General features: G+C 42.4%; 1 protein-coding gene across 1 annotated transcript in view; it reads left to right on the top strand.

The window, feature by feature from the left end:
* Window positions 1-13837, top strand: part of acbd3 (acyl-Coenzyme A binding domain containing 3) — an 87992-nt gene extending 74155 nt beyond the window's left edge. Inside the window, exon 8 of the mRNA XM_072280145.1 lies at window positions 9847-13837. Within this exon, the coding sequence (XP_072136246.1) occupies window positions 9847-10058 (212 nt within the window). The 3' untranslated portion in view covers window positions 10059-13837. The remainder of the gene's footprint in view (window positions 1-9846) is intronic.
* The last annotated feature ends 534 nt before the right edge of the window (window positions 13838-14371 follow it).

Below are 14371 nucleotides of genomic sequence, written 5' to 3'. Positions count from 1 at the left end.
ACTTCCCTACACTCTATTCCATTTGCAGCTTCTTTGCCCATTCTCTCAATCTAAGCCCTTCTGCAGACTCCCTGCTTCCTCAAAACTACATGCCCCTCCACCTATCTTTGTATTGGCTGCAAACTTGGCCACAAAGCCATCAGTCCGTCATCCAAATTGTTGACATACACAGTAATGTGAAAAGAAGCGGTCCCAATGCTGACCTCTGCAGAACACCACCTGTCACCGGTAGCCAACCAGAATAGATCCCCTTTATTCCCACTCTTTGCTTCCTGCCAGTCAGTCAGTCTTCTATCCATGCTAGTAGCTTTCCTGTAATACCCTGGGCTCTTGTTAAGTAGCTTCGTGTGCAGTGCCTTGTAAAAGACCTTCGGAAAATCCAAGTAAACAGCATACACTGACTTTTAGTCCATTCTGCTTCTTATTTCTTCAAAGAATTCCAACAGATTTGCTGGATAAGATTACTTCCTTTGGGAACCCATGTGACTTTGTCCTATTTTATCATGTGCCTCCAAGTACCCAGAAACTTTGTCCTTAATAATGGGCTCTAACATCTTACCAGCCATTGAAGTCAGACTAACTGGCCTGTAACTTTCTTTATTTTGCCTCCCTCCCTTCTTGAAGAGTGGAGTGACATTTACAGTTTTCGAGTCCTCTACAGCCATGCCATATCTAGTCATTCTTGAAAGATCATTATGAATGCCACCACAATCTCTTCAGCCACCTCTTTCAGAACCCTAAGGTGCAATGCATTTGGTCCAAGTGTCTTATCTGCCTTCAGACCTTTCAAATTCCCAAGCACCTTCTCCTTAGTATTAGCAAATACATTCACTTATGCCCCTGACACACTTGATTTTCTGGTATACTGCTAGTGTCTTCTCCAGTGAAGACTAACTTAAGTTTATCTACCATTTCTTTGTTCCCTATTACTACCTCTCCAGCACTCTCACCCCATCTTTCCGCCCCCACACCAGGGATAGGGTTCCTCGTCCTCACTTACCACTCCAACAGCTTTGCCTCCAGCACCTAATTCTTCGTAACTTCCACCATCTCCAATGGGATTCCACCACCAAGCACATCTTTCTCCCCCCTCCCCCAATTCCCTGCTTTCTGCAGGTATCACTCCCTACATGACTGCCTTGTCCATTCGTCCCTCCCCACTGTTCTCCCTCCTGATGCTTATCTTGCAAGCAGAGTAAGTGCTACACTTGCCCCTACACCACCTCCCCCACCACCATTCAGGGCCCCAAACAGTCCTTCCAGGTGAGGTGACACTAAACCTGAGAGTCTGTTGGGGGTCACCTATTGTATCCGGTGCTCCCGGTGTGGCCTCCTGTATATTAATGAGACCCAATGTAGATTGGGAGACTGCTTTGCTGAGCACCTATGCTCCATCTGCCAGAAAATGTGGGATCTCCCAGTGGCCACCCATTTTAATTCCACTTCCCATTCCCATTCCGACATGTCAGTCAATGGCCAATGGCCTTTACTGTAACAATGAGGCCACACTTAGTCTGGAGAAGTAACACCTTAAATTCCGTCTGAGTAGTCTCCAACCTGATGGCATGAACATCAATTTCTTGAACTTCCGGTAATGCCCCCCCCCCCCACCATTCCCCATTCCCATTTCCCCCTCTCACCTTATCTGCCCATCACTTCCCTCTGGTGCTTCTCCCCCTTCCCTTTCTTCCATGGCATTTTGTCCTCTCAGATTCCCCCTTCTCTAGTCCTTTATCTCTTTCACAATCAACTTCCAGCTCTTTACTTCACTCTTCCCCTCGCCTGGTTTCACCTAGTATTTCTTCCTCTCCACCTTCTTACTCTGACTTCTCATCTTTCTCCAGTCCTGATGAAGGGTCTCGGCCCGAAACATTTCAATCGATGCTGCCTGGCCTGCACAGTTCCTCCAGCACTTTGTGTGTGTTGCTTGGATTTCCAGTCTCTGCAAATTTTTTTCTTGTTTGTGATCGGACTACCTCTCCGGTGTCATTCTCCAGCAGTCTGATATCCACTCTGACCACTCTTTTACTTATTATATAAAATATCTTGAAAACTTTTAATATCCTCTTTTATATTATTGGCTAGCGTATTTCATCCTTTCTCTCCTTATGGCTTTTTAGTTGCTTTCTGTTATTTTTTTTTAATAAAGCTTCCCAGTCCTCTAACTTCCCACTAATTTTTGCTATGTTGTATGTCCTCACTTGCTTTTATGTTGCCTTTGACTTCCGTTGTTGGCCACGGTTGCCTCATCTTCCCTTTAGAATACTGCTACATCTTTGGGATGTATCTGTCCTGCAGCTTCCAAATTGCCCTCCAGCCAATGCTGTTCTTCTATCATTGCTGTTAGTGCCCACTTCAAATCAACTTTGGCCAACTCCTCTATCCTGCCTTCCTTTACTCCACTGTAATACTGATACATCTGACTTTAGCTTTGCCCTCTCAAACTGCGGGGTGAATCCTATCATATTACGATCACTGTCTTCTTAAGGTTCTTTTACCTTGAGCTCCCTAATCAAATCTGGTTCATTACACAATACTCAATCCAGAATTTCCTTTCCCCTAGTAGGCTAAACTGCAAGCTGCTCTAAAAAATTCCTCTCATAGGCATTCTCCAAATTCCCGTGGTAGTTGGTATAGATGTGGTGGGCTGAAGGTGCTGTATCTATGCTGTACAACTCTGACTCTATCAGCCTAAAGTGCCAAATGATTTATGGCTACCAGAGCTTTAACCAGAAAATGCTAATGTGGCTATTTGAAAGAAATGGAATGGATTATGTACCTAAGCCTTGATGATTTAAAAACAAAAGCAGAAGGTGATAGAAAGCTGAAACACAGGAAACAGAAAATGCCAGAATATCTCAGCAAGTCAGGCAGCATCTATTGAGAGAAATGGTTCAAATTTTGTGTTGAAGACCATTTGTCACAACTAGTAAAAAGAGAAAAGTTTCTAAGTTATAGATCGGGCAGGAGAAAGGGAATACCTGAATATCAAGGGTTGCCATGGCGATGGGTTACTAATGGAGCAGGAGGGTGACAATTACGTATTGCAAGTTGCAGTTCAGTTTGTGCTAGTGGGCAGGCCTTCTTCCATAATTACCACCAGTCATTATTTGGAGATACTGTGCAGGAGAACAGGATTGGAGGAATGTAGAGATCTCAATGTTGTGGTGATAGTTAAAGGGCAGAGACTTGGGGAGCTAGGGTAGGAGGAATGTTGAAAATGAGGCTGATAATTTTTTTGATAAATGCTTTTCTGCATTGAGAACCAATGTAGCTGACAGATATAGGCATGAATAAAACGATAGCAATTGGGACAGAGATATTTTATGTTTACAGAGATGAGAAGATCAAGAGTTTGTTAGAATTGTTAAGTGTGGAGGTAACAAATGAATTGTTGGGGAGTGGTGAAGTTAGCCATACTGAAGCTGTTGGATTAAGTTACTTGGGTATACCTATGATGTGGATGATGAGCACGAAATTCTGCAGATGAGAGCAACACACACAAAATACTGGAGGAACTCAGCAGTTCAGGCAGCATTAAATAGTTGATGTTTTGGGCCAAGACCCTTCATCAGGACTGCTGTGAATGATGTCACCTCTGGTTAAACAGGTATCACTCTTGTCTCAAAACTGGAACTATTTTGAATTGAAGGCTCACTCCTGTGATTTGAACAGCACCCACATTTTCTGTCCACAGCCAAAGGGTGCCACACTGGTAGAAATGTCGTCCTTTGCATCACATATTAAACTGAGACCTCCTTCTATTCTCTGAGGAATGCACGATCTTTTCAAAAGGATATGATAAGAGTTATCCTACAATTACCGCAAAACATCATTACTTTCACATTGTTGGTTTGTGTATTTCCCATATTGTAATAAGAACTATGCTTTAAAAACATTTTGTTGGTTGAAAAGGACTTTGAAAATTTAGTTGCAAGCATGTTTTACTGATAAGGCACTAGCTAGTTTAATTGCAGTAGGGTTTTGGGACTTTTAGTCATTGCTTTTCATTAGTTTAAGAAAGGGTGTTGGCCAGGATGCACCTGCTCTATTTCCTTTAGTGTGATAGGATTTTTATTTGGATATATATGAACCAATTTTGGTTTAACATCTCATTCAGGAGGTGGCAAGTCTGACACAGCAGTCCCACCCCTATTAACTAGTGTATCTGTGACAATAATGTGGACCTTAAACCAAAAATCATTCAACCCAGAAGCAAAAGTGGGCTGAGTTTGTGCTGAGCTTAAATCAGACAGGAATGGAACATTATATTGTCCTTGTGCAAAGTAAACTTATATCAAGGAGGCTGTTATCCAATTATTCCATCTCTCGAGATTTTCTTGTTGGCTACAGTCATCCATATTGTTCCAGGTGCCAAGAATTTGTCGGTTCCTCACTGGATTTCAGTTAAAATTAATTGTGTAGCATCTGGTCTCTGAGCTCAAGTCAACTCCATTCTCAAGCACTTAATCTTGTTTGGCACCATAATGCTGAGGAAGTGCTTCTCTGTTAAAGATGCAGCTGAGATATTTAAGTAAAGTCCTTGTCTGCTGCTGCTTGTGGACTTGTTGGTAGCACTATTTTGAAGGAGTTCTACTTATGTCTAGCCTAATAAAAATTCCTCAGTGTTAGTTAGGATTATCTGATGCTTCTGTGGTAGGATGCACTGGGACACATCATTAATGATGTAACCTGGGTGTTTCGGGTCGTTCAACATCAGACACCCACGCCCAGGGTTGATCAGACCCCAGCTTGTGTTCCGGCAGCATTGGTCCATGGGTCACACCTCTTGATCCTTTGCAGCCCTCGTAATGCCAAGGAGGGAGTAAATTCTGCAGATCGAACAGCCAGCAAAACCTCTTATTAACACATGACTGAAGCAAGTTGGCTGCTACATTTTCTGTGGTCTAACAGTGACTATATTTCAATGTTGTCAGTGGCTGTGGAGTTTATTTTGTGGCAGGAGATGATGGTCACCACAGCAGAACTAAAAGCGATACAGATAGATAAATGTCTGTGCTATGAGCTGCATAGAAACAGGCCTGCATATCTACTAACAATATCAGAGACTAGATAGGCTGTGTTTGTTTGCCTTGGAGCAGAGGAAATCTTTGGAAGGAATACATATCTGAGAGGCATAGGCAGGATAAATAGTAGGAAAAGTTTCCCCAGAGCTGAAGCATCTAAAACTAGAGGGCATGGGTCTAGGGAAAAGGGAAGCTGTGTAGAGGATCTCTGAAGAAGAGCTCTTTTCACCCAGGGGGCGGTTGGAACCTAGAAGGCATTGCTTGAGGCAGACTCCTAAATTTATGAAGTAACCAGACAAGCACTTTGGACTTCAAGACAGAGAGGGCTATGGACCAAGTGCAGGTAAACGGGATCGGTGTAAGTGGGTACTTAATGGTTGGTATGAACATGGTGGGAAAAGGGCCTCATTCTGTGCTGTGTGATCCATCCTCACCCATTTGGGGGTCTGAGTGGCTTTGAGAGTTGGGACAGTCAGGGATTATTTATCCCCTTCCACTCACCCCATGTTATCCCCTGTCTTTTTATTCACTCCTAAAAAAGGTGAAGCTTTATAAGCTTTGGTAGGATTCAAAATCCAAGTGCCCAAGTCACAGCTCCTGGGGTACAAGAGGCTGAGGGGTAACCTTGTACTTTTACTTATTAAATTGAGGGGCACAGATAAGTGATTAGTCACAGTCCCTTTTCCAGGGTAGGCAGTCTGACACTGGAGAGCATAGACTTAGGATGAGAGGGGAAGGATTTAGTGGAAACTTTTTCACAGAATGAGTGATGAGCATATGGAACATGCAGGCAAAGGAAGCAGTTGAGGCAGGTACAATCATGACACTTAAAAGATATTTGGTTAAGTACATGGATAGGAGCTGTTACTTTGAACGCTGAACATGGACAGGAGCTGTTTAGACTGATATGGGCCAAATGCAGGTAAATGGAACTAGATCAGGTGGGCATCTTGGTTAGCGTGGATGACTTGGCTAAAGGTCCTGTTTCCATGTGTATATCTCTATGACTGTATCTCTGGAGCCAGCTGTAGAGTTTGCATGTTCTCTCTCTGAATCACCCAGGCATTCAGATTTCCTCCTGCCTTCTGAAGATTCATTTAGTTGGCTAGTGGGTAAGCAGAGGTGGGAATGTTGGGGTGGGATTATGCAGGATTAGTGTATATTGTTATTTGCCATATAAACTATATATTGTAGAGCCTATTTCCATGCAGTGTGAAATATGAATAGTTACTTCCATGATCTGGAACTTGCTGCCCGTATGGGTGGTTGGAACAGAGTCAATCACGACCTGGATGGGCACTTGTAAGAATGCCATGGAAAAGGAATTGGACAAACTTGCTCTTCCAGGAGCCAGCATTGAATCATTGAGCTGAATGGCTTCCCATAAAGTTTATCAGAAGAAAAGCAACAGTAATAAATAATCTTAGAGCATTACAGTATGACCATGCCCAACGACATGGTACTCATCCAGCTAGTTTCAATTTCAATTTCAATTTCCTTTGTTCGGCCCATATCCCTCTCAGCCCCACCCCTCCATTTGCCTCTAAATTCCACCCCTCCACTTCTTAAATGATACTATTGTCTCTGCCTCAACCGCTTCCTCTGGAAGCTATTCCATATACTCACCAAACTCTGCATGAAAAAATTGCCCCCTCAGCCCTCAGATTCCTTGTAAGTCTTTGTCCTCTCACTGTAATCCTATAAGCCCTAGTCTTGTACTCCCTGACTTGGAGAAAAGATCTGTTACTTATCTATGCCTCTCATAATTATAAATATTTCTGTAAGGTCACCTCCCATTCCAAGGAATAAGGTTCTAGCCTGACCAACCTCTCAGGCACTCTAGTCTTTGCAAATTAGCCTAATCACAACAACAATTAACCTACTAATTTCTGCAGTCTTTCCAGTTTTATCATATCTTTCCTATAATAGGTTGACTAAAGCAGTACTCCGGGTATGGCCTCACCAATGATTTATTCAAGTGTAATATAACTACCCAGCTGCTATGCTCTGTGCCCTGATTGAAGAAGGCTAGCATGCTAAGCACTTTTTCACTATCCTGTCTGCACTTGATGCTGGTTTCACTGAACTGTATACACTTGTACTCCTGTCCCTCTGTTCCATTATACTCCCTCATGCCCTACCAATCATAGTGCAAGTTGTACAGAGGTTTGACTTTCCACACTTACCTGTATTGAAATCCATTTGCCACTCCTCGGTCCATTTCCCTTACTGATCAAAATCTCCTCATACCGTACTATAAACTTCACTGTCAACAGCACCTTATTTTGTGTCATCCTCAGCTGCCTGATCAAGCCGTGTGTATTTGCATTCAAATCACTCAATAAATAACAAGGTTCCCACCAACCCCAACAGTATACCACTAGTCACTGTCATCCATTCTAAGAAACAGCCTTCAACTTGACACCCTTTAATCCTACCTCTGAGCCAGTTTTGAATTGACCTAAGTTGTGCTCTCTGGATTTCATGGGACTTAATCTTTCAGATCAGCCTGCCATGTTGGACCTTATTAAAGGCTTCGCAGAAGTCCAAATAGACAATATCCATTGTCCTACCCTCCACCTACATTTTTGCTGTCTATTCAAATGCGGGTATAGCCTACCTCCAGTAACCTTTGTGAGATGTCAGGCTGACCAGCCTGTGGTTCCCTGGTTTGTCCTTGCTACCCTTTAAAAACAAAGGAGCAACATTAGTCACCTTGTAGTTTTCAGGAACTTTCCCAGTGACTAACAGTGAAGCAAATATCTCCGCAAGGGCCTCCATAATTTCCTCTCTAGCCTTGCACAAATTCTAATGATGGACTTGGTCAGACCCTGGAGATTTATCCACTTTAATGCACTGTAAGGCTGTATATACCTTTTCCTTGATAATATAAATCTCCTTCAAAATATCTCCACTTATTTCCCTTATCTGTTGAGTAACCATGATTTTCTCAGTAAACACAGGAAAAATATTCATTTAAAAAAAAACTCACCCCTCTTCTGTGGCTCAAGATATAGACGGCCCTACTCATCACTGAGGGGACCGATGTTCTTGCTACCTACCCTCTTACTCTTAACTTAGCTATAGAGCTGAGGCTTTCATTAACCTTGTCTGCCAGATCCATCTATTTGTTGTCCTCTTTTTCCCTCTGAGGAGTATTCTTAATCTTTTTATAGTCTTCACTGGACCCAGTGTATGTTTGTTTCGGTTTCTATACTAGACCCTCAATATCTGTCATTGGTCAAGGTTTCCTCAGCTTGCCAGTTTACCCTTCACCCTAAAGGAGCATGCTGTCCTGGACCTTTGCTATCACAGACTTAAAGGTCACACACTTGCCTGTTGAAGGGTGTTGGCCTGAATCATGGACTGTTTATTCTCCTGCATAGGTGCTGCATGCTGTGACTTGCTGAGTTTCATCAGCATTTTCTGTGCATTGCTCAAGAGTTCCAGCGTCTGTAAAACTTCTAATGCTTACCACTTGCCATTTGTTCTTTTCCTTTCAAACACGGTCACCAAATCGACCTTTGCTAAACTCTAATTCCCTCAAAATTGCTTTGTTCTGGTTTAGGTCCCTAATCTATGGACCTGACTTATCCTTTTTCCATCAGTACTGTAAAACCAATTGAATTATGGTCACTGGAGCCAAAGTGCTCCCTACACTGCCACTTCATTTACCTACCCTCCCGCATTCCCCCCCCCCCCCCCGAGGAGGTCCAGTAATGCTCATTGCTGAGCAGGGCCCTTTATATATAGACTCAGAAACTTTCCTAGTACATTGCACAAATGCTACTCCATCCCAGACATCCCACCTCTCCTGGAAGTTCCAGGAGTCTCCCGCATATTGATAGTGGCTCCCTGATGCCCGGAAATTATATACAATGTCCCGCAAATTAATTTTTTTGAGAGGGAGAGCGAGCATCCTGATTGGTCTCTCTTCGTGCTAAGTAGACCTATCAGTTTTCTCTGTGGGCGGACTTTACAGTCGACCTCAAAAATAATGAAAGTGTTGCCCTCTGCACTGTTTGCAACAGTGACTTTTCTGTTGCCCAAAAATGTAAAAGACACGTTGAGGTGAGTTTAACAGGTGTCATTCGTTCATTAGCGTAGCTAGCATTATTTAAACTAGCTGGCTAGCTGCTAAGTAGCTACTCTATTGACATCCTACGTGATGAGGCCAAACTCCCTGTAGACTTGCTTAAAGTTGTAATAGAATAAACATGATAATATAATATAATATATGTACATACTTTAATGTCACATTTTCTGCATATACCCAACTTGGTTTACAGATTAGACAAAATCACTAAACAAAGTATTACATACACCCTTGGAGGTTCCCCGGGGTGGGGAGGGGGTGGAGATATGGGGTTGCGGGGGGGGGGGCTGCTACCTCCATGAAATGATGGTGCTGCCTCCCTGAAATGAGTTTTTGCAGGGTGGGATGTCTGCCATCCAGTCCCTTAACATTTTGGGTGGCCCAGCCAGTACTGGGGAAATTCATATTTCCCACTAATACAGCACTATTGCTACAACTATGAGCAATTTCTCTACACAACTGCACAAGTTCTTACTGACTATTTAGGGGTCTACAACACAGCCCCACAAGAGTGACACCTCCCCCTTCTTGTTTCTGTTCTACCCACATGGTCTCAGAGATGACTCTAGTGGCATTGTTCACTAAATACTGCTGTTACTTACCCCTCAATCAAAAAGACTACGCTCCCTTATCGCTTGCCTGTACCTCTGGCATGCATGTAGCATCTGTACCCTGGAATAAATGTTCACAAGTCCTGAAAATCACTTGCGCTTTTTTTTCCAGGGAGCCCCAGTGAAACAGAAAAGGCCAAGAAGGGGGCCAACAAAGTTCAGGTAGATGAGGTGGTGCCTGTCTACCGACGAGATTGCCACGAAGAAGTCTATGCTGGATCCCATCAGTACCCGGGCCGAGGTGTCTATCTTCTGAAATTTGACAACTCCTACTCACTGTGGAGGTCAAAAACGGTTTACTACAGAGTATATTATACCAGATAAAACCAAGCTTCACCATGCTTGGCATCTGCTTTTGTTCTTGCTTTCTTTTGTAAACTTTAATTTGCACATTGTGCATTGAAATAATTATCTAAATCATTCTATATAATAATAAATTGGGTGAAGGATCTGCTATTGCAGTAATGAGAATCACTGCCAGGAATTGGTTTCAATAGATATATTTAGTGTCATTATTACACCAGGTTAATGCTTTTTGGTTAATTAAAATGATAAATTGGTTTGTTATTGTCACATGTACTGAGGACAGTGAGAAATTTGTCTTGAATACTGTTCACCCATAAATTTATTGTAACAGTGCATCAAGGTAGTACAAGGTAAAACAAAAACCAAATGCAGAATAAAGTGTTACAGTTACAGAGAAAGTGCAGTTCAAGGCCATAGCAAGGTAAATTGTGAGGTCAAGTGCATCCTATCGTACCAGGGAATTATTCAGAAGTCTCTTAATAGCAGAGTAGAAGTTACTTCTGAGCTTGGTGATACATGATTCAGGCTTTTGTACCTTCCTGAATTGGAGAGGAGAAGAGAAGGGAGAGTGTTCAGAGTGGATGGGGTCTTTGATTATGCTGGCTGCTTTACTGAAGCGATGAGAAGGAATGTCTGTGTTTTATTACGAGGTGCGGTGTGGGTTTTGCACCCCCCCGCACCCCGTAGGCTGTAGAGCCTGGGATCTCCTCTTAAAACCTGGATGTAGTGTGTGGGGCTGGGGAGGAGTTTAAGAAAGAAATACTCGGGGATCTGTGTGTTGCTGAGATACCTGAATGAGGAACCTTGTACATACTGTACATTGCCCCCTCCAGCTTTTCCTGTTTTAAATTTTTTGTCAAGCTCTCGTATTTAAAATTTCCATCTGGTTTTGCTGTTTAAAAGGAGCTACTTGCTGGTAGGTCTGTGTCAGATATTTTTCTGGCAATTGTTAAGCCACCTGTCCCACAGACTAGACGTCTGAGATTTGGGTGAGTGGGGAGGGAAATTAGAAGAATGAAGGTGAGTGATTGTTCATTAGGAGCATCCTGCAGTTGGGAACAAAATTCAGTAGATGGTCTGTTGGAGTAGCTTGATCCAGTTATTCAATGCTCAGAGCCTCTCCATCTAAATTCAAATTTACTTTGTAAAAACACTTGATGGAATCCCATTGGTCAGCAACTGTGCTGTTTATTTTCTATCTGTTCAACCTTTTCAGTCAGAATAGCACATACCTATTGCCCTGGTAGGTTTCTGGTACCTGTGTATTCTGGCAGCAAGTATCTCCTTTACACAGCGCCGTTTCCTTCAGTGGCAACACTGATGTCTTTGAATCAAAATTCAAGCTTGAAGAAAGCCTCAAAGCTTGTGTGGCATTTGCTTGAGTTCTTCAACTTGTTTCTCATTCTAGAGAACAGCCAATGCCATTGACAGCAAGCCACTGGAAGTAGGGGCAAGCATTGGCAGGTGGAACACTTGCAGACTGTCACCTGTTTTGCTGTTTTTCACCTTGTTACAGACAACACCCCTATCCAAATTATTCCCCATGGGACAGATTGATGTTCAACTGTACAAATCAAATTAACCCTGAGATGGATACGCTAGAAGTATAGATGGTGCGTTTCCACTCTCTGGGGTGCTTGTTCTCAGCAACTGTGAGGCTGTCTTTTCTTATGAGTGTCTCTGACAGAGGTAAAACCGACAGAATTTGTGTTCCTGATTGCTCTCGTGTGATCCCAACTGCAGAATAATGTGGGTGTAATTACAATTGGACTGGTCTATGATCACCCTCCTAGTGCGGCATGTACTGCCACATTGTATGAACTGACTAGAAAGGCAAAAATACATTGTATGGCATGAACATCTAGAGATAAAGATGTGTTTCAGGTCAATTTGGACACCTTAACTTGGTAACCAAGTTTAGCTCAGAAATGGGGCTGGCTAGAGATTTCAGAAAAAGTAATGTTGGCCTTGACCTAAACCCATCATGATAGAGTAAATCCCAATCAAATTTCCTTGGTGTTATATTCACTGTTGACAGTAAATGGCTTCTCCAGCTTGGGATGCCTTTTGAAATTTTAGAAATTCATGCTTTAAACTTCCCTCAACATTTTTTGCCTATCAATAAGGCAGTGAAGATAGCAAGCCAGAGACAAACAGAATGATTGTGGGCGGTGCGGAAAATGGATCTCATTTGGAAAAGACCAGGAAAGTGGTTGGTTCTGTATGTTCCTCCAATGACCTTGATGTCACCTTGGGATATGGTGTCCTGAAATATTATGCTTCTGATGCAATGGAAGAAGTTCATGTCCTGATAAATGTGTCAGTCTGGAGGTCAAAGGTTGTTTCATTTAAGATGCCTTTCGGGTGGATTGCCATTTTGACAGTGGACATTTCCATTTGAATAGGCACAGTGGAGAGTCAAGGCCTGACCTTTTCATCCCCACTCTCAATCCTTTCTGTGAGCAACACATGGATATTCCCCATTGTACTTTTGTAATCTTGCCAGCAAGTCCTAGTAACAAGAATGTTACAGTGGGTCAACAATTATCACCATGGATGGGGCCAGCTATAATGTGAACAGTACATCATTTAGTTAAAGACTGGGTGGGACTCCACTTCATTTTAGGCTAAAGATTTTAGGCCTCTTAGATGAGGCAGTGCATACTGGGAGCCACCCATCCAATTACAGGCTCACCCCAAATTAGTATCTGCATAAATATCATGGGAATTGAAGTACTGAACAGCTTGGTCCCCCTACCTCAATGAACTGGGCTCCCCTTAGGCATTAATCAAGTAGGCATGAAGACAGGTCCGGTTCCCGAGACAGGAAAGCCACAATTTACTATACTTAATCTCAGAGGTTAACACTTAAAACCTTTCTTCTCCCCTTTTTATTTTTAAAGCAATATATTTTTGTGACTGTACAGGTTGAATGGTGATTTCTAATTATGTATATTTAAAGTGTATGTTTATAATGTAGAGGGATCTTTCATGGGCTTGTTGGTCTGGAATCAAGATGTTCAGCTGCTATCCTGGCCTGTCCCTTTTGTTTTGGTCTCTCCCTGTGAGCAGCGAAGAAGGAACAAAACTGCAAAATTTGTAATATTAGTGAATTGCTCTGGACTTTGGGTCAGCAATGCCCAGCCCAATGCTTTTCTTTAAACATATTAAAAAAAATAAGTTTTGCATCAATAACAGAAGTGTGACAGACTTGCATTAAGTACAGATTTATTTCTCCGTTATAATTTAATGCTTTTTCTCTTACTGACATGCCTTGTTTTTGCAGCTGTTTTGTCACCAAAGAGCCTTCATTCACGTCATTAACTTGAGATTTCCTTCACAAGTGATGCTTTCATTTCCAGTGGTGTGGTCACCTGATATGCCCAAACAACATGGCTGTGATCTGTACAGTTCTAAGAGTGGAGTTTATTCTACAGGTGGTGATTCTGTGTGGTTCTTTTTTGTTTTCTCTCTTATTCTCTTTTATAAATAATTTTTAACCCTTGTTTTGTACATAATGATTTTCTCTGTCCCCTTTCCTTTTTGTGTGTACTTACAGCTATTTTCTTAATTAGACAGCTCTAGCTGTTTTATATGGTTTTCATTATTCCAGTTTTCAGAGAAATGGAAATATAATGGGGCTCCTACTTTACAGAGATTGTTACTGGAAATGTGGTCTGATTTTCCCAGCATATTAAACATGGGAAGGTTTTATTGCTGTGAGTTTTTAAAACAAAATGACCAGTGCAATTTCAAAAACTGTTTCTTTCCAATAATATATTTAATCTCAATTAAAATGTGTATCGGCAGTCTTTATTTTCCCTCCCTTTTTTGTGAGATTTGCATTAGTTTGAAGTTTTAAGGAAGTTATTAAATGCATATGTCAATAGAACTATCTTCCTTCTGGATTAACAGAATCAGGGCAACACTGATAGCTGTGTAAAGTTTAACAAACTGCTTTTTTCCCATCTATATTTGTGCTCTTTGGATCTGATGTGTGGGCACGTGGCCAAGTGGTTAAGGCATTGGACTAGCGATCTGAAGGTCGTGAGTTCGAGCCCCAGCCAAGGGAATGTGTTGTGTCCTTGAGCAAGGCACTTAATCACACAGTGCTGTGCGACGACACTGGTGCCAAGCTGTATGGGTCCTAATGCCCTTCCCTTGGATAACATTGGTGTCGTGGAGAGGGGAGACTTGCAGCATGGGCAACTGCTGGTCTTCCATACAACCTTGCCCAGGCCTGCACCCTGGAGAGTGAAGACTTTCCAGGCGCAGATCCATGGTCTCGCAAGACTAACGGATGCCTCAATTAATTAATTGGATCTGATACT

The sequence above is a fragment of the Mobula birostris genome, chromosome 2 (genome assembly GCF_030028105.1).
Source record: "Mobula birostris isolate sMobBir1 chromosome 2, sMobBir1.hap1, whole genome shotgun sequence".
Taxonomy (NCBI): domain Eukaryota; kingdom Metazoa; phylum Chordata; class Chondrichthyes; order Myliobatiformes; family Myliobatidae; genus Mobula; species Mobula birostris.
The sequence above is the reverse complement of the archived record's forward strand: the minus strand, read 5'-3'. Positions and strand labels throughout refer to the sequence as shown.